The sequence below is a fragment of the Rhincodon typus genome, chromosome 31 (assembly GCF_021869965.1).
Source record: "Rhincodon typus isolate 14 chromosome 31, sRhiTyp1.1, whole genome shotgun sequence".
Taxonomy (NCBI): domain Eukaryota; kingdom Metazoa; phylum Chordata; class Chondrichthyes; order Orectolobiformes; family Rhincodontidae; genus Rhincodon; species Rhincodon typus.
The window spans coordinates 6945088-6964766 of record NC_063362.1 but is presented as its reverse complement, the minus strand read 5'-3'; the positions used below and the strand labels follow the sequence as shown (position 1 = coordinate 6964766).

General features: G+C 40.4%; 1 protein-coding gene across 2 annotated transcripts in view; it reads left to right on the top strand.

Annotated features, from left to right (window-relative positions):
* LOC109919782 (arginine-glutamic acid dipeptide repeats protein-like) overlaps positions 1-19679 on the top strand; it is a 245923-nt gene that overhangs the window by 134398 nt on the left and 91846 nt on the right. For both annotated transcript variants that reach the window (XM_048615258.1, XM_048615257.1), the window contains one exon: positions 13148-13253. In XM_048615258.1, the coding sequence (XP_048471215.1) occupies positions 13148-13253 (106 nt within the window). The remainder of the gene's footprint in view (positions 1-13147; positions 13254-19679) is intronic.

Here is a 19679-nt window from a genome sequence, read left to right as displayed (position 1 = left end):
CCCACACTTCCCGCAACTCATCCCTCACACCCCGTCCCCGCAATAAGAACCAAAAAAAGAATCACCCTTGTCCTCACGTACCACCCCACCAACCTCCGGATCCAACGCATCATCCTCCGACACTTCCGCCATCTGCAATCCGACCCCACCACCAAAGACATCTTTCCCTCCCCACCCTTATCTGCTTTCCGGAGGGACCACTCTTTCCGTGACTCCCTTGTCCGCTCCCCACTCCCCTCCAGCCCCACCACACCCGGCACTTTTCCCTGCAACTGCAGGAAGTGCTACACCTGCCCCCATACCTCCTCCCTCACCCCTATCCCAGGCCAAGAAGACTTTCCACATCAAGCAGATGTTCACCTGCACATCTGCCAATGTGGTATACTGCATCCGCTGTACCCGTTGTGGCCTCCTCTACATCGGGGAAACCAAGCGGAGGCTTGGGGACTGCTTTGCAGAACACCTACGCTCAGTTCGCAATAAACAACTGCACCTTCCAGTCGCGAACGATTTCAACTCCCCCTCCCATTCCTCAGACGACATGTCCATCCTGGGCCTCCTGCAGTGCCACAACGATGCCACCCGAAGGTTGCAGGAACAGCAACTCATATTCCGCTTGGGAACCCTGCAGCCCAATGGTATCAATGTGGACTTCACAAGCTTCAAAATCTCCCCTCCCCCTACCGCATCCCAAAACCAGTCCAGCTCGTCCCCGCCTCCCTAACCTGTTCTTCCTCCCACCTATCCCCTCCTCCCACCTCAAGGCCCACGCCCATCTCCTACCTCCTAACCTCATCCCGCCCCCTTGACTTGTCCGTCCTCCTTGGACTGACGTATCCCCTCCCTAACTCCCCACCTACACTCATCTTTACTGGCTCCATCCCCGCCTCTTCGACCTGTCTGTCTTCTCTCCACCTGTCCCTTCCTCTATCCATTTTCTATCCGCCTCTCCCTATTTATTTCAGAACCCCCTTCTCCTCCCCCATTTCTGAAGAAGGGTCTAGGCCCGAAATGTCAGCCTTTCTGCTCCTCTGATGCTGCTTGGCCTGCTGTGTTCATCCAGCTCTGCAACTTGTTGTCTCGGATTCTCCAGCATCTGCAGTTGCTACTATCTCTGATTATATTTATACCATTTATTCTTCCATCTTGTAATGCAGTCTGAAATTGACATTTTGATTTACGAACACATTTCAGTTGCTTTTGAAAATATTCCTCTGCTTTGAAAATGTTCCTAAGTTGCAAGCTCTTTCAAAATTCATTCAAAGGATGTGGATATTGCTGTCAATGCCAGTATTTCTTGGCCATTTGTGATTGTTCTCAAGATGTTGATAAGGCACACTGAACCCCTGGACAATGTGTAGTGAAAATATTACAGTGGTATTCTTATGTACGAAGAAATAATAACAATTGTACTGTCATAAATGTGATGATTTCAATCCAAAGCCAAAATTGTTTGAACAATTCTATTATAGACACTAGTTCTGTAAAATTTAATCCTTCATAATATTTACATGGTGATGGGAAGAAAACTAAATATTACATATCATAATTTTGCTGAATACTAAATGTAATCACTCATTAACTCCTTACGGCCATTTCACATTGAAATGCTATCAAATGCAAAAATATTTATGCGAATTTGTTGTTCTTGGAGTGTTCATGTGAAAAATGTGGCAGGACAACTCGATGCCACCCCACCCCACTCCAAACTACCTCAAAGCAACTTTTACCAAGGAGTGTGTGTTACCAGTACATTCACTATTAACGATGGCCACTGGGGGCCCTTAACGCATGCATGGAGTTGCCAGAATGGCCTTGTGCACGTGTGAAGGGAAATCTTAAAATAGAAACAACAGGAGGCCTTTTGGTCCATCAAGTCCTTTCAACATGGTTGTTGCTGATCCACTACCTCAGCACCATACTCCTGTTCTCTCCCCATATCCCATGACACCCTTTGCAACTAGAGGGGGAGGCAATGGCCTAGTGGTATTATTGCTGGACTGTTAATCTGGAGATGCAGATAATGTTCTCGGGATCTGGGTTTGAATCCAGCCACGGCAGATGACGATTGAATTCAATAAATATCTGGAATTAAGAACCTAATGATGCCCATGAATCTGTTGTCGGTTGTCAGGAAAAACCCATCTGGTTCACTAATGCTCTTTAGGGAAGGAAACGGCCATTCCAACCTGGTCTGGCCTACATGTGACTCCAGACCCACAGCAAATGTGGTTGACTCTAAACTGCCCTCTGGGCAATTAGGGATGGGCAATAAATGCTGCCTGGCCAGTGACGCCCTGATCCTGTGAATGAATAATGGGGAAAAAAATGTGTTAACTGTGATCTTTGAAGTCAATGGTCTGATTATTGCCGGCCAATAAAGTGCTTGATTGGACTGATCGCAGTACTGTTCAATTTGTACAGTTCCTTGGCATTCCATTTCGGTCTGCCACATCGTATTTGAATAAGACGCTTTAATTCTGCACATGCGTGTGGGGTGCTCCATCTAGTGGCAGCGTTGACCTTAAACGCAGCTTTTTGCAAAAGTATTGCAACTAATTGCCTTGACTTCATGGCTAACTTGTTAACTAAGGAATGTTAGAAGAAATTATACATGGTTCTCTCCTCCCTTTGCAATGCTTACTTTATTTTGCGAGACTTCAATGTTCTCCGTAACCGTCAAGGCTAATTTCCTGAGTAACCTGACCCCATTCCAGTTGCTGCTGGCTGTACTCGCTAACATTAAATCATAGTAATGATAGATTGCCTGCAGCTTTCTAATTCAAAGGAAACTTGCTAAGGAACTCTTAGAACATACAACAGAACTATATCGGAAAAGGTACTTAAGATTCCAGTTGGTTGTGTTGCTTGTTGTTGGCTTTTAAATCGTATTATTTGCTGTATAAGGTCATGGAAAGGACAGTTTTCTTTTTTAAAAGATGATCAGAGCCATTACGTTCGTTACATACTCTTAAAAACAGTAATAATGAGTTGTAAAAATATTTGATGTGACTCAATAAATGTACCAAAGTTGGAAATTTGGTAAAGCTTTTGTTATGACAAGCCCATTCCTCCTACTTGCCCCTCCCCCATTCTGCTCATTGTCTCTGAAAAGCTTTGATTTATGCTGGAGACCAAAGTCCTCGTCAACGACTTTGTGTTTATGTGGTGCCACTTAAGTATAAAAGCATTTCAAGGTATTTCACAAGCCTAATCAGATAAAGCTGGGCCGAAGAAATATATTTTTTGGGAATTAACTGAAAAACTGCTACAATCTTGAGTCACAAGGAGAGTCTTGGAAGTTGAGTAGGCCTCAGGTACTTTGTACAATTACCTTTTGTGTGGTAGTGACTGGTAGTTAAGCAAATATGGCCGTCATTAATCATGATTAGGTAAATGAGCTAAGTTCAATGGCCTTCTCTCCATGACATTCAATGACATTACCATCTCTGAACGTTCCACTGTCCGCATTCTGCAGAAGCTGCATTGGATCAACCATATAAAAACTCCAGCTAAGACCAAGTCAGAGACGAGGGATTCATTGGAGAGTGCTTCCTGACACCTAAAAGCCTGTCCATCCTCTACAAGGCACAATCAGGAATGTGATGTAATATTTCATTGTGTAACAACACTCAAGAAGCTTGACGCCATTCAGGACAAGGCAATCCATTTAATTAGTCAAGTTAGATCACATGGGATTCAGGGAGAGTTTGCCAGTTGGGTACAAAATTGGTTTGATGGTAGGAGGTATAGGGTGGTGGAGGCTTTTTATTGGGCTGGAAGGCTGTGACCAGTGATGTTCTGCAGGAATCAGCGCTGGACCCACTGTTGTTTGTCGTTTATATAAATGATTTGGATGATAATTTAGGAGACATGGTTAGAAGGTTTGTGGATGACAGTGAAGAAGGTTATCAAAGATTACAAAGGGATCTTGATCAGTTGGGTCAGTGGGCTAACGAGTGGCAGATGGAGTTTAATTTGAATAAATGCGAGGTATTGCATTTTGGTAAAACAAACAAGGACAGGACTTGTACAATTAATGGTAGTGTTGTCCAACAGAGATGCCTAGAAGTTTGGGTACGTTGCTCTTTGAAAGGTGTGTCACAGGTAGATAGGGTGACACGCTTGCCTTCATTGTTCAGACCATTGATTACAGGAGTTGGGACATTATGTTGAGCTTGACCAGGACATTGATGAGGCCCTTTTTAGAGTACTGTATGCAGTTCTGTTTGCCCTGCTTTGGAAGGATATTATTAAATTGGAGAGGGTTCAGAAAACAAGGTGTTGCCGGGACTGGAAGAGAGGAGAGGCTGGATAGGCTGGGACTCTTTTATTGAAGGGTGGACGGTTGACGGGTGACTTTATAGAAGTTTATAAAATCATGAGGGGCATAGTTAAGGTGAATAGCAAAGGTTTTTACCCTAGAGTGGAAGAGTTCAAAGCTGGGGGCATATTTTTAAGGTGAGAGGAGAAAGATTTAAAAGGGACCTGAGGGGCATTTTTTTTTTAAATACAAAGCGTGATTCGTCTGTGGAATGAACTGCCAGAGGAAGTGGTAGATGCAAGTACAGTTACAATATTTAAGAGACATTTGGACAGGTACATGTATAGGAAGAGTTTAGAGGGATATGGGCCAAACGCTGGGAAGTGGGACTAGTTTAGTTTGGAAAACTTGAGTTGGCATAGACTATTTGAACCAAAGGGTCTGTTTCTGTGCTGCATGATTCTATGACTCTATTACTTGAATATTCATTCCCTCCATCGCTCATGCACAATGGCAGCAATGTGTACTGTCTATAAAATGCACTGCAGTAATTCACCAAGGCTCTTTCAATAGCACTTTCTAAACCTGTGACCTCTACACCTAGAAGGGCACGGACAAGCCGATGTGTGGCAACCCCAGCAAGCCACACACCACTCTGACTTGGAACTAATCATTGTTCCTTCACTGTTACTGGATCAAGATCCAGGAACTCTCTTCCTACGACTATGTGGATTGTAGCAGCTCAGGAAAGTGGTTGGCCACAACCTTCTTGAGAGCAACTCTCCTTATGAACCATGTTCACATCCCATGGAAGAATAAAAAGGGTCAAGTGCAGGTGAATTTTGCTTCCATTTGAGCCACGCTGACATCTAACGGCAAGCACTGAACGCTTCTAAATGAAATATCTGTCAAAGGGATTGTTTAATTTTGAATCCAATTGATTTCAAAGCATTAAAGACACGGTTGTTGGGAAGCAGCAATTTCTTAAAATTTTGATTATATGTAGACCTCTGAAATAAATACAGCATCATATTAGCAGGGATGAATGGTTATTTGGAGCAGCACAGTTTAATTGCAAAGAAACAAGTATGTAAACATTTCAAATTGTCACTCTGAAAGGAAATCGAAATAAATGATGGGTAACTCTTTAGTTTCAGCCAAATCTTCTATGTCGGATATGTGGCATGCTGGCAAATAGCTTGAATCACAATTATTGCAAAGGTTTTTCACAACTCTCTGTTCAAGCTTTTTTTAAATTCATTCATATGGCATGGGCTTTCCATGTTGATCCAGGTGGAGTGCTGTTCAATGTATACTCCATTAAATGTTAACAGGTACTTTAAACTATTTTGAAAAGCTGAAAACACGTTTGATCTTCTGTGTCTCCCTTTGTGTCTCTTCACCTCCTCATCACCACCAATACCACCACCACTACCAAAAAGAAGGGTTCAAATTTGATTTGAGCAGAGCTTTGGATTTTGGTTTCTGAATTTTCTGCATGGATTTGTGATTTGCCTACCACTTGTGGTCTTGAGTCCATGTAGGATTAACGAATCATGTGTTGAACTCATTATGTATAAATAAAGTAAAACAAAACTGCAGATGCTGGAAATCTGAAACAAAAACAAATTGCTGGAGAAACTCAGGTCTGGCAGCATCTACAAAGAGAGAAATGGAATTGACATTTCAGGTCCAGTGACCCTCTCAAAGGGTCAATGGACTTTATTTGCAAAGAAGAAAAGAAAGCAAGCGAGCTTATAGGTACTTTTTTTTGTTTCTACAAACCTGCGTTGAATGTACGTAGGTCTGCTAACGTCAACAAAATACTGTGTGTGTGGAAGCACAGATTGCAGTTTTCTAACTCAGTGCTGCCACTGACTGGTGTGCTGATGATGCTACTGAAGGCCTGATCATACAGAATATATGTGTATTGTCTGAAACATTTGCATGGCACTAGAGATTTGACAGACAGATTTTACTAAAAAGCACTTGCATCATGCAATTTTTCTCAGCAGTTTGAAAAAGAATCTCACCAACTAATATTGAGACTAAAAAAGAAGAACAAAGAAAAAATAGTACAAAGAAAGTTACAGCACAGGAACAGGCCCTTCGGCCCTCCAAGCCTGCAGTGACAAAAGGTGCTTCAAAACTCATTCAAAAAAGGAAATAAAATTCTGAAGACGACTTTGCTCTAGGTTATTTCATTATATTCACAGATATTTTTGTGCATCCATGGCAAATTCTGCACCAACAACCATTAGTGTAGGCATTGCCACAATCCTTGAGAAACTTTATTTTTAACCTTAAAACTGAATTTGTTAAATATACGTTGTTAACACATAATTAGTTGTAAAACTTGATGGTTTTACTGAAAAGGGCAAACAAAATTAAATATAATGTTGCCTTCGAACCTCTCAATGTAGTGATAATTCAGAACAGTCAATTATTATAATAATAATAAGAATAATAGATAGCTATGGTATGAAATCTAATTGATGTTTCAAGTAAAGTCTGTAACCAGGTCCTTGTGTGTAGATTTACATTCTTGAAATTACTGCTGCTATTGTATGGTTTACCAATTTTAATAAGTAACATTTTGAACTCTGACCACTTAGGTAAAAGTGGTATATTTTGCTGTTCCCAGAAACAACTTGATGGTCATTTATTTTTATATAATATGCCATTAATTTACACTAAATGCCTTCAACTTCAGTGTAGATGTTACTAAATTGTAAGAAAAATGTTTCTTTGTCACTGCTGCTAGCTTCCTGTCCACGCTATTGATATTGTGCAAGTCTGTCTCTTAGTATGTATGAATCCACTCTCAAACCCAGAGAATACCTGGATTTTTTTCTGTTACCTTTGTAAGACTGTTCTTTCCCCATCTTTGACCTAGGCAGCCAGTTATGTTCCTTGGTTTTCCTCTCCATTGCACAACCCCTGCCAGATGTCTAATGAAACCCAAACATGTTAGCCTATAAAGAAAACATAGGTAATTGAATCCAGCTCCCAACTGAGCACTAGGAAGAGTTTCTGGAGTGTGTTAGACATGGTTTTTCTGAGGAGCTGACCAGAGGACATGCTATTTTAGATCTAGTATTATGTAACAACAAAAGGGCTAATTAACAATCTTGTCATAAAAGAACCTTGAGGGATGAGTGACCACAATATGGTAGAGCTTTAGACTATGATTGCAAGTGAGGTAGTTCATTCTAAAACAAAGGTATGACATTTGAGGAAAGGATATTATGAAAGCATGAAGCACAAATTGGCTGTGGTGGATTGGGAAACTACATTAGAAGCCATGTCTATATGTAGTCAATGGACAGTCTTGATGAATTATCATATGGCTCACATCGACTATATGTTCCTTCAAAATGCAAAAAAACTGTAAAGTGTCAATCACCATGGCTGACACGTGAAGTGAAAGATTGTGTAAGATTAAAAGAAGAGGCTTATAGAAGTTGCCAGAAATAGTAAATCTGAGGATTGGCAGATTTTTAGAATACAACAGAGGACCAAGAAATTGCTTCAAAAAAAAGGGAGATTAGAATATGAAAGCAACCTACCCAAACAGAAAACAAACAGAGACTGTAAACACTTCTGAAGGCACGTAAAAAGGAAACATTTGGCTAAGACGAATGTGGGGCCATTGCAGGCAGAATCAGGAGAACTTGCAATAGGGAAAAGAAAAATGGCAGAGAAGCTTATATAATTAATTTGTGATTACTTAACTGAGGACGATACCAGAGATCTTCCAGACTGAGAGATCCAAATGACTATGGAGAATGAAGAGTGGAAGAAAATTAGCATTGATAAAAAGAGGTACTGGAGAAATTAATGGAGCTGAAAGTTGATAAATCCCAGGGACCAGATGTCATCTTTGGCAACCCCTCAGGATTGAGGACGACTTGCTTTCACTCTGAGGGTATTTGGGTTCTGTGGTGGCTGAATACTGGAACCACAGACTCTGCCACAATTGGGGCAGGTGGCTTTTGAGGAGGTTGGGATGCTCTGGATTCCGAGTACTCTTTCCGATGCTTGCTCCACTGATGCTTGAAGTGGTTGTCGCCTTCACAGATGCTCATTCTCCATTTTGTGCATTCTAGGGCAAGTGATTGCCACATCACTGGGGATGTTGCATTGGTTTAAGGAGGCTTTCAGGGTGTCCTCGCAGCATTTCCGCTGCTGTCCCAATGGTGGCTTACCATTACGGAGCTCCAAGTAGAGTCCTTGTTTAGGGAGTCTTGTGTCAAGCATGCGGACAATGTGGTCCGCCCACAGCAGCTAATCACGTGCTACTGGGGATATTGACCTGGAAGAAGATGCTCACGTTGGTATGCTTACCCTGCAAGTGTATTTGTAGGATTGTGCAATGGAAGTGCAGGTGTATATGGCCCTTTGAATACAGGAGTGGGGACCAGAGTTGCTATGTGGACCATGAGCATGATGCTGGGTTTGAGATCTTGGACTTCAAATATTCTGTTCTTCAAGACTGCACTGGCACATTGGCAAAGCTGCTGGATTTCATCATCAATGTCTGATGGGAAATGATCCATGTTGTCCAAGGGGTCGTCATGGAATTTTGATGGTAGATGGGTGGGGGCAGGGGCTTTTGTTTTCCAGATGTTTAGTCTGAGGCCCATTCTCTCATTAGCCTTGGTGAATGCGTTGTCTGCATATTGTAGCTTGGTGATAGACGTTGGGATCACCTTGGGTCTGGTGGTGTTGAAAATTGAACAGCTTGCCTGTTGTCCTGTGGTTAGCTCCGCTATTGGAATTTCATGGGGATGGGGTGGAGTGTAGCAGAGTGAGAGATAGAGAAGACCGTTGGTGTGATGACCCAGCTCTGCTTCACCCCGTGTAGCACTGTTATTAGGGGTCTGTGGTGATTTGTTGGTGAGGATCACAGACTGCATGTCGTCATGAAGCAGGTGGAGAAAGCAGCCAAATTTGAGGATATTCCACTATCCGTCATAGTGACAGAGTTGGAAGGTTTTTGTGAGATCAAAGAAGGACATGTACAGAGGTTGGTGCCTGTTCCCTGCACTTTTTTCTTGAATTTCTTGTGCACTGAAAGTCCTATCCATTGTATCTCTTGACAGGCAGAAGCTGCATTGAGACTTGGGGAGAAACTCTCCAGCTACTGGGAGAGGGTGTTGAAGAGGATTCTTGCAATGACCTTTTCCATAGCATACTGTAGTAAAATCCCTGTCTGATTTGCACAGTCAGACATGTGTCCGTTCTTGAAGACTATCACGATGGATTCAGCCTCCCTTCTCTACTTCAGAACTTCAGCAGGGATTCCATCTGTGCCGAAGGCCCAGTCCTGAAGAAGGGTTTAGGCCAGAAATGTCAACTCTCCTACACCTCTGATGCTGCGTGACCTGCTGTGTTCCTCCAGCTCCACACTATTATTTGACCTTGTGGCGGGTTGGATGTGTGCTGAGATAACGACGGGTCATGGTTGCGGATCGACGTTGAGAGCACTTGCATTGAAGGCTGTGTCTTGACTGAGGAGATCCTCGAAGTGCTGTCACCAGCAGACATTGACTGCTTCTTGGTTCTTGATGAGCGGTTCTCCATTTTTGCCTCTCAGTGGAGTCGGACCCTGGGTACTCAGACTGTAGGAGACTTTGTTTGCGCTGAGGAAACGCATGCGTGTTGTAATTGTCAAGTTGTCGAGTCTCCTGGTGCTGTTTCCATCAACATCTGATTTGTTTCGATCACGAGTTCTTTACACCTTGACTTTCAGTTGCCTGTGGGCTTGTTTCCTCTTGGGTTTTGGTGGAGTTGCTAGTTCAAGAACACATTGCATTTGTGATCTAGGAAATTCTGGATTGATAGGAGGTAATGTACTGGTATGATTAAGCATTGGCTAACAGTCGGGAAACAAAAAGAGGAAGTAAATGGCTTGTTCTTGCATTGCTAGGCTGTAATTAGTGAGGTACTGCAAGGATCTGTACTTGGAACCCAGCTTGTTCACAATATTAAAGGATTTGGAAGTGGAGACCAAATGTAATATGTATGAACTTGCAGATGATTTAAAGCTATGCAGAAATGTGTGTTGTGAGGAAGACGTGAAGGAGTTCAGGATGATTTGGACAGGCTGAATAAGTGGGCAAGAACATGGTAGATGGCATATAATGTAGAAATGGGACAGATTATCCACTTTGGTAAAAGGTACAAATGTGTGGAATGTTTCATAAATGAGAGAAGTTGGAGAGTGTAGGTCTATAAAGAGACCAAGGTGACCTAGTCAATAAATCACTGAAGGCTAATGTGTAGGTGCAGCAAGCTATAAGGAACGCTAATGGAATGTTAGTCTGCTCCTATGTCTTATGGTCTTATAGAATGGGGTTGAGGAACTTATCAGCCATGATTGAATGGTGGAGCAGACTCGATGGGCCAAATGGCCTAATTTCTGCTCCTATGTCTTATGGTCTTTCTCTCAAAATGATTGGAGTACGGGTATAGTGAAGTCTTACTCCAATTCCAATTTCTCTGTCATAAGTGATGGAGAAAATTAGGTAAGTTCGATCTAAGTCTGTCGGCAAGAACCTTTCATCAATCTAAAAGCCTAAACATTCTTTTAAAAATCTGCAGATTCTTCCGACTCGGTGGAGTAGTGCACTGGAGATCCAATTCCAGTATTTCCGGAGTTGTCACAAAAGTTAGAGATTTTTAAAGTATGCAAAGATCTCCAATTTATCTGACTTTCAAGAAATGAAAACAGAAATTTCTGGACAAACTCAGGAGGTCAGGCAGCATCTATGGAGAGAAAACACAGGTTTCTGTATTGAATAGGAATCACTATTTAGTAAAACTAATTAGACACTAACTACAGGTAAGCAATCATAAATGGTTGGCACATAATGCTACTAATTAAAACTCTTAATTCTCTTATGAACTCCTCCTTACATACACAGGCGGACAGACAGAGTAAAATAGGTTGAGTGGAGGCTGAAAATCTGGAAGGACAGTTCAGTTGTCTTTCTTCCCAAGTACTTTTGTTGACATGCTGCTCAAGATTCTTCTGATGACCATCACATTGCTTTAGTCGTTTTTCTCTGGATGTTTCCAGATGTTTCTGAATGGTTGGTACAAGATGCAAGGCGGCTGGTTCTCTTATGAAAATCTCTGACCTATCAGTTAAATGTCACAGCTTACAACGGCTGTTGCAGGAAAGATAAACTGAGTCATGCAGCTTGGAAACAGACCCTTTGGTTTAACTCATCATGTTGACTAAATTTCCCAAGCTATACTAGTCCCACTTGCCTGTGTTTGGCCCATGTCCCTCGAGACTGTTTCTGTTCATGTATCTGTCCGAATGTCTTTTAACTGTTGTAACTGTAACTTGTTCTGGTCTCAAGTTGTTCATTTACCTGAGAACCATTACACAGTTGTTTGCAGGCAAAAAAGTCTCTGTGGTTAAGTTATGGTTGCTAATCCATAGTCCAATCAACTGCTTGTTGCAAGCAAAAACTGCAATAGCTGCTTCAAATTGTTGACAATCAACTTCAATTACTGCTTGTTCAAGCGGTTGTTTCTCCAATGCCTAGCTTGAGTTTCAGGTTAAAAACAAAAGAAAAATAAAATCTAAAACAAAAACACATACCTTGTAAGATTTCTAACCAAAATCTCGGGGTTTGGAAGTTTACAAACTAACCCCTTCTGCTGAGGTAACTGGTTTTAAGAACTGCCCTGAACTCTTCCCAGGATGTAAATTAAGCTTGCTTCTAAACTCAATTTTCTAAACTCAAACATTTGCAGAACTGTAATGTGGGTTGGTTAGCTAAGTTGGCTGGATGCTCTGCTTGTGATGTAGGGTGATGCCAGTGGGTTCACTTCCTACACTGGCTGAGGTCACCATAAAGGACTGTCCCTATCAATCTTTCCCTCATCTGAGCTGTGGTGACCCTCAGGTTAAACCACCACCGGTCATCTCTCTCTAATGGGAAAGCAGCCCAGTGGTCCTCTGGGACTATGGTGAACTTACCTTTTACTTGTATAGAACTAATCCATCACAATTAGATTTATGATTTACTTATACCCTGGCCATATATTTATAAGGCTGTACCATTCAGTCTATTTCTCTATTCAATCGTTATTGATGACATGGAGGTTGTAAAAGGATTTGCAGCCATTGGATCATCACTGCTACTTTTGGTAGATTGACTTCATCAAGAATGTTTAAGTAAAACTTCTCAAACTTGAATATTCCTGTTGGCCAATTTCTTATTGAGTTTGGTATTTATTGGTTTGTAAAGGACATTGGTGAGGCCACTTTTAGAATACTGCATACAATTCTAATCACCCTTCTATCGAGAGGATGTTGTTAAACTTGAGAGGAAAAGGAAAAGATTTACAAGGATGTTGCCAGGGCTGGAGGGTTTGAGTTATAGTGAGAGGCTGGAGCATGGGAAGCTGAGTGGTGACCTTATAGAGGTTTATAACATCATGACGGGCATGGATAGAGTGAATAGCCAATGTCTTTTTCCTAGGGTGGAGAGTCCAAAACTAGAGGGCATAGGTTTAAGGTGAGAGGGGTAAGATTTATTAAGGACCTGGGGGCTTAACCCTTTGATAGAGGGAGGTGCATGTATGGAATGAGCTACCAGAGGAAGTGGTGGAGGCAGGTATGATTACAACATTTAAAAGGCATCTGGATGGGTATATGAATAAGAAGGATTAAGAGGGATATGGGCCAAATGCTGACAAATGTGACTAGGTCAGATTGGGATGTCTGGTCAGATCTGTTGGACTGTAGGGTCTGTTTCTGTTTCTGTTCTGTTAAGACCATTTTGTTCACAAAGTGAAGAATAATACTCATTGTGGAGTTATAATTTTATTTACTTAATCTGCTGATATTTAACATTTCAGAGCAAACGGGACCACCTGTTAATGAATGTCAAGTGGTACTATCGTCAGTCAGAGGTGCCAGATTCCGTCTACCAGCATCTGGTTCAGGATCGACACAACGAGAATGGTGAGTAATTTGCCACGAATAAAATTTTATGAAGTAAATTTTTTTCTCTCCCATTATCTTTCCTTGACTACCTTCCACGCCTAAAGATGACCCTTACACTTTCACAAATGATAGTGATTCTACTGTACCTTGCTCTCTAAGGCACTGTGCGTGTCAGTGAGGCTGTATGAACAGCAAATTTACTACTTTTTGGAGTGGGGAGTAGGGGGTCAATGATGGATCAATTTGGATGCATTTAATGGCAAGACCCACCGAATGATATTCATAATCAAAAATAGTCTTATATTTCCCTCTTAATTGGCTGGGCCAACCATAGCTCCCTTTTGATACGTATGGAACGGTGGATACCAAGAGTTTCTGAGCTTGGATATTGCTTTCCCACAACCCTGAAAAATGTCTTTCAAAACCTATGGTTAGTAACAAAATGCTAAACTGGATCTGTAATTAGTCAATGTAATAGAATTCTTAGTAGATTATATTTTTGTTCATTCATGGGATAAGGGCATTGCTAGCTAGGCCAGCGTTTATTATCCATTCCTAATTACCCAGAGGGCAGTTAAGAGTCAACCATATTACTGTGGGTCTTGAGACACATTTAGGCCAGACCAGGAAATTAGTGAACCAGATGGGTTTTTCTGACAATTAGCAATGGATTTGTGGCCATCATTAGTCTTTTAATTCCAGATTTTTATTGAATTCAAATTATGCCATCGGCTTGGTGGCCTCACAGGGCCAGGATATGGGTTTGATTCCAGCTTTGAGTGACTGCCTATATGGACTTTGCATGTTCCCTCAGTGTCTGCGTGGGTTTCCACCAGGTGCTCAGGTATTCTCCAACAGCCCAAAGCTGTGCAGGCCAGGTGGATTAACCATGGTAAATGCGGGTTTACGGGGATAGGATAAGGGGCCGGGTCTGGGTGGGAGGGTCGATGCAGACTTGATGCGCCAAATGGCTTCTTTCCACACTGTAGAGTTTCTGTGATTCTGTAACTTGCAGGCAGTGGTGTTCCCATGCACCTGCTGCCTTCTTCTTTCTCGGTGGTAGAGGCTGTGGGTTTTGAAAGTGCTGTCAAGGAGCCTTGGTGAGTTGCTGCAGATGGTGCAAACTGCTGCAATGATATGTTAATGGTGGGTTGGTTGCCGACAAGCAGCCTCATTTGTTGTGAGCTTCAAGTGTTGTTGGATCTGTATTTGCCCAGATATGTGGGGAGTACTCCATCACAGCGCTGATTTGTGTCTATTAGATAATGGAGAGGTATACGGAAGATAGGAAGTGAGTTGCTCACTACAGAACTTGTAACCTCTGATTTGCTTCTATGGCCTCAATATTTATACGGTTGGTCTAGTTCTGTTGTAACCCCAGAATATTGATTACGGTAGGATTCACCAATGGTAATGCCATTGAATGTCCAGGGAAGATGGTTAGATTTGCATTAGATTTCTATTTAAGATTATCATCGATGGCTAGTGTTGTAGCTGGACTGGAACAACTTGGCTAGGGTTGCAGCTAGTTCTGGAACGTGAGGTTTCAGTACTATTTCTGGAATGTGGTCAGGTTCTGCAACAGTTGTAATATCCAGTGTCTTCAGCTGTTTCTTGATATCGCATAAAGTGAATCAAATTAGCTGTAGACTGGTATCTGAGAGACTCTGGCCCTCAGGAAGCAACTGAAACTGATTATCCACTCAGCAGTTCTGGCTGAAGGTGGTTACAATTGCTTCAGCCTTGTCTTTTGCACTAACATGCTGGGCACCCTCATCATTGAGGATGGAGATAATCATAGCACCTTCACCACCTGTTAATTATTAATTGTTCACAACTCAATGTGAAAGGCCTGCAGAGCTTGAATCCTATCTTTTGGATTTTGGGATCGCTTAGCAGTGTCTGTCATGTGTTGATTATCTTATTTGACAGGCAAGCGGGCCTGTGTTATAGCTTTACCTGTTTTGCGTCTCATTTTTAAGATTGCCCGGTAAAGATGGGACTTCACCTCCACAAAGATGTAATTGATGCATCATGCTTTTCTCTGGTTAATGTATTCTGTGTCATTGACCTGGATGTTGACACATTACTGCAGCTCGCCTCCATGTCACTACAGCAAACAGTGGATAATGACTATTTTTCGGTGACCCTGCTGCCACATGCATGTGTAGAACCTAATTCTTTTCTATAAGTTGCCTGTTATCTTGAAGAGAGAGAACCTTGGGTGTTAGACATGCCATTTGTTCCAAAACTTTCCATCCATGACTCATTGCCTTTCACTTTGCTTTTTTTAAAAAAAAAATTCACGCATGCTTTATCTTCAGTTCTTAACCTTAAATCAAATATATTCATGCTGTTTTGTTTGAAGAAGATATTGAAAAGTGTTGGGCATTCACAATTTTCTGTCAACCCCTGCATTTCACTTAGGAACATTAGTTATCAGAATTACAGCTTTATATTTTGCACAGCCTCTTTATTGAATTGTATTATGGCTCTTTGTCTTGTCTAGTTTTCTCACTGAAGTTGCCTGTTCATCTTATGGTCCTAACAGTATTTTCACAAAGATATTTATAAGCCATCAGAACCATAATGATAGATTGTGGGATAAATTCACTGATCCTTTACTCCCAGTGTCAACTGTAGTGAGTACATGGGATTGTATATCAGAGAATTTCCACCACAGGGAGACAAAAGTTATTCTGAACTGTGTTGCCGTTGAGAACCTGCTGGAAGCATGAGGATCAGTGAAATTCTTTCCCAACGTACTTTTACATCATCTGAAGGAGACAATGGATCCTAAAATGGAACTGAAAAGAGTCTTCTAATCTTTTGTTCTAACCCTATGCCTGATGTTTCTGCTGTTGTATTTGCCAAAGTGACCCATGGAAAATTTGGAGCCTGTTTGTGATTCTGTTTTTTTTTTGAAAGGTTATGTCCTTTGGTCTAACATTTTCTTTCCACCCACTACCTAACCTCATCTTTCAGACTTGGGTGCCGTTGGTTGCCATGTATCTTTGCTGAAATGACCGAGATACCTGTCGTAAATTAAAATGACTTGTCCATGGTCCCTGGAATGAACCACTGAAACTGAACAATTGCCAAGATCGTATCAATGCACACAGCTAGTTTTGGTTACTCTTGTAGATATGGGAAAATTTCAAATGAAAACATTCCTGTATCATTGTATTGATGGGAGTCAAAATCCAAATTAAGCTTGCTAGTGAATACTTCATGAAAGTATAATTGTAATAGTGTATAAACAAGATGGGATTGGATTGGCTTGTCTTATCAGCATTTTCTATTGTGTTTCAATTCCAAGGTCAAGTAATCATCCTATAAAAAGTACTGAGTTTGATTAGCCAGGAAGGAGAACTGTGATCCCTAATCACTTTCATGACTGTGTTTGAGGTTTGGCACTGGTGGAAAACATATCACTTGCGAAGACACTGAACGCTAGCAGAACACTTTTTAATTGGAAACAGTAGATCTAATATTCAATGCAGAGTATAGTAATAAAAGTTTTCTGACAGAAAGTATCATGTCGTATTTCAATGATCTACCCAGGTGCTACTCAGAAGATCAATGATTTTGGTTGTACACACCTTGTGCTTTACTTCAAACAAAATCTGACCACAAATAGCTGTGCATCTTAGACATCATTTTTTCTAGAGCTTAATGATTTAGGTCATAATGCTCATCTGAGAATGGAATTTGGCGAATTTTATTGCTTGGTTTTCTTAATTAATGGTCTTGAAATAATAGATTTAATCTGTTTATTTAATAAATCTTTGAACATCTTCTCACCTTCGAAAGGCGAGATGGCGATATAAAACCTACTTGAATCACATTACACCCTGTACCTATATCAGCATTCAATTTTCTTTCCCAGCCTACCAAAGTTATTTCTGCTAAAACATAAGGCTCGTACTGTCCTGTTAAATGTTGAAAAACGTTTTGATACCAATTTGTTGGAACATATGAATTAGGGAGGATTCTATAGCATACTGCTGTCTCGTGCAATTTGGGAGTGAGGGCATTTAAAAAAAATTGTGTTCAAAAATTCCAAACTCCAGTATTAGTACCTGAAGCTTTTATTAAATAAACTGTGGTATGTTTCTGTGAATCAGTGACTTTGTGGTATGCCATTCATGTTTGAAAGCATTACATTCTGAAGTTTCAAAATTTATATCTGCTGAAGGACTGATTATATTTTGTGTCTTGGGCATGACAAGTGTTAGAATAATGGCCAATGGTGTGTGTGTGCTACATTTAAGGTTTTTATCTTTAATGAAGTGTTTTTACTGAAGAACTCAAGTGCATCGTCTCGAAATGAAATGAAAGCTCTCATCTTATGGATATAGGGAGAAATTGCAACAAGTTAATTTTAAACTTTAATTCATGTGGAAATAAAACTTCACTTAAAGTGGTCAGTAAATATAGGATAGCTCGTTAATTAACAGTTTTAAAATTTTTTTTAATTCATCTAGTTCTATTTTTGAATATCTTAAATATGCCTTTTTATGGAATATTTTTGAAAAAGTAGAATTTTTTTAATATCCCTATTCCATGAAACAGAATTGAGTTTTTTTTTTGATGGGATCATATGTAAAATTATGCTGTCTAGCATTACCTTGGGTTGCAAGACAAACCGATGTGATCTTTGAGATCTGGCTGACTTTGCATCAATTATACGGTTTAGCAAAGTTGGTTTATGTAGTATCTGATTAGTTATTGATGTATTTTACTGTGAATGATACAAAACTTGGCCAGGTGTTTTAAAAACAGAAGCATTCTTCTATTTGGCCTGTGAATAATCTTCTTAATGATAAATGGCAGTTCATGACCATGTTTCATAAGGGCCTCTTACAATCAGCAGAGGGTGTCTGCTTTGATGAAAATTTTGGCAGAAACCTGAAATCATAGCCCTTCAATTAATTTCTACTGTTCAAAGGTTTAAAATCTAGGCAGATAGGATTTGCGAAGGGGTAAGTACTCTATTTTAACAGACCTTCCTTTATTATCACTTTTTAAAGTTTTGTCCCTATAAATGTCTGCTCTTCTTTCCTTACTCTTACGGGGCTGCATTTCTACAGGTACTCACAGCCCTCGGGTATTTCATCCACTTGGCCATTCTTCAGGTGAGTTTAGACAGGTGATTTGTCAACTGGCAGTATGATTGTGTAGGACATCACATCTGAGCTCATCCAAAGTCCACACTGGGAGTGACTCTCCTCCAGCACCTCACATTACCCTAAGATGTTGAAGCTTATTCGAGAATTAAATTATGATCCACTAACTCAACACAGATTGTAAATTGTATTTTATATAGCATTAAGCAGTTCCTTTACTTACTAAGCATTCAGGAAAATATATTGCCTTCTGCTTAAATATTTTGAATTTTGATTTTCAGCATTTACGATATATACTCCAAGCTGTTTAACCCTCTTGCTTTCTTCAATAACTTTTGAAAATGAATTTTAAAATGTTTTAAAAAGTTTTTCCACAAAAACTTGGGAACCTGGTTTGCTTGATCGAAAATTATTTTACTCAAGGAGATAGAGGGCAAATTGCACACTTCAGGAAGAAAATCCCTTGAAAGGCTGGGTCTTCGGTAATTTATCCAAGGTGGATGTTTAATTGTACCATTTTATTTGGAAGAGACTTCAATAGAGAAATGAAGAATGCCATGCCTAAAGATAAATATATTTATGCTTTCTTAATCAATGTGACATATATAGGCCCCAAATAACAAATAGAATCTTGTAGATTTGGATATTTTGTCCTTAGATCAGCAATGGTAAATTATTCACTAAACGTCTGCACTTTAATTTTGTTAATTGTAGTGTAAAATATGATGTATGAATGAACGAAAAAGCATCTTGCTTAAGTGGTGCAGTGGAAATCTGGGTAATGTCCATCTGTAGAAAATAATTTCAACCATAAAACACTACTGGTCTGAAATTAACTATTTCTGATTAGCATGGGTAGCCAGGGTTTAAGCGTTATGCTATATACAAAAAGAAACTCATGTTGACGGTATTAATCAGATACGTCTGAAAATGAAATTTAGAAATGGTTATAAGGTAACCATTGTTAATAGTTTGAAGTTAGATGGCAAAGAATTTAGCTTTAAAACATAAATTAGCGGGGTCTTCTCTCAATAGTCAACTCAGACACTCAGCATGTTTAGTGGGTTCCATTTTTGCAGACCATTTAATATCTTGAGAACTATTATTTGTCCCCTTATATCTGAAGGACTACATACTTCCTCTGAATACAGATCAGTTTCTATCAGATAAACCTGTAATTGTGATATCATAATTCTTATTTACAAAGCAGGTAGTTCAAACTTGGTAACCTATAGTTCTCAGTGTTTCATGAGAAGCAGTTGAGTTCATCACCAATGTCACCAACCGAAAGAGGTCTGTTGTACTTTTTGGAAAT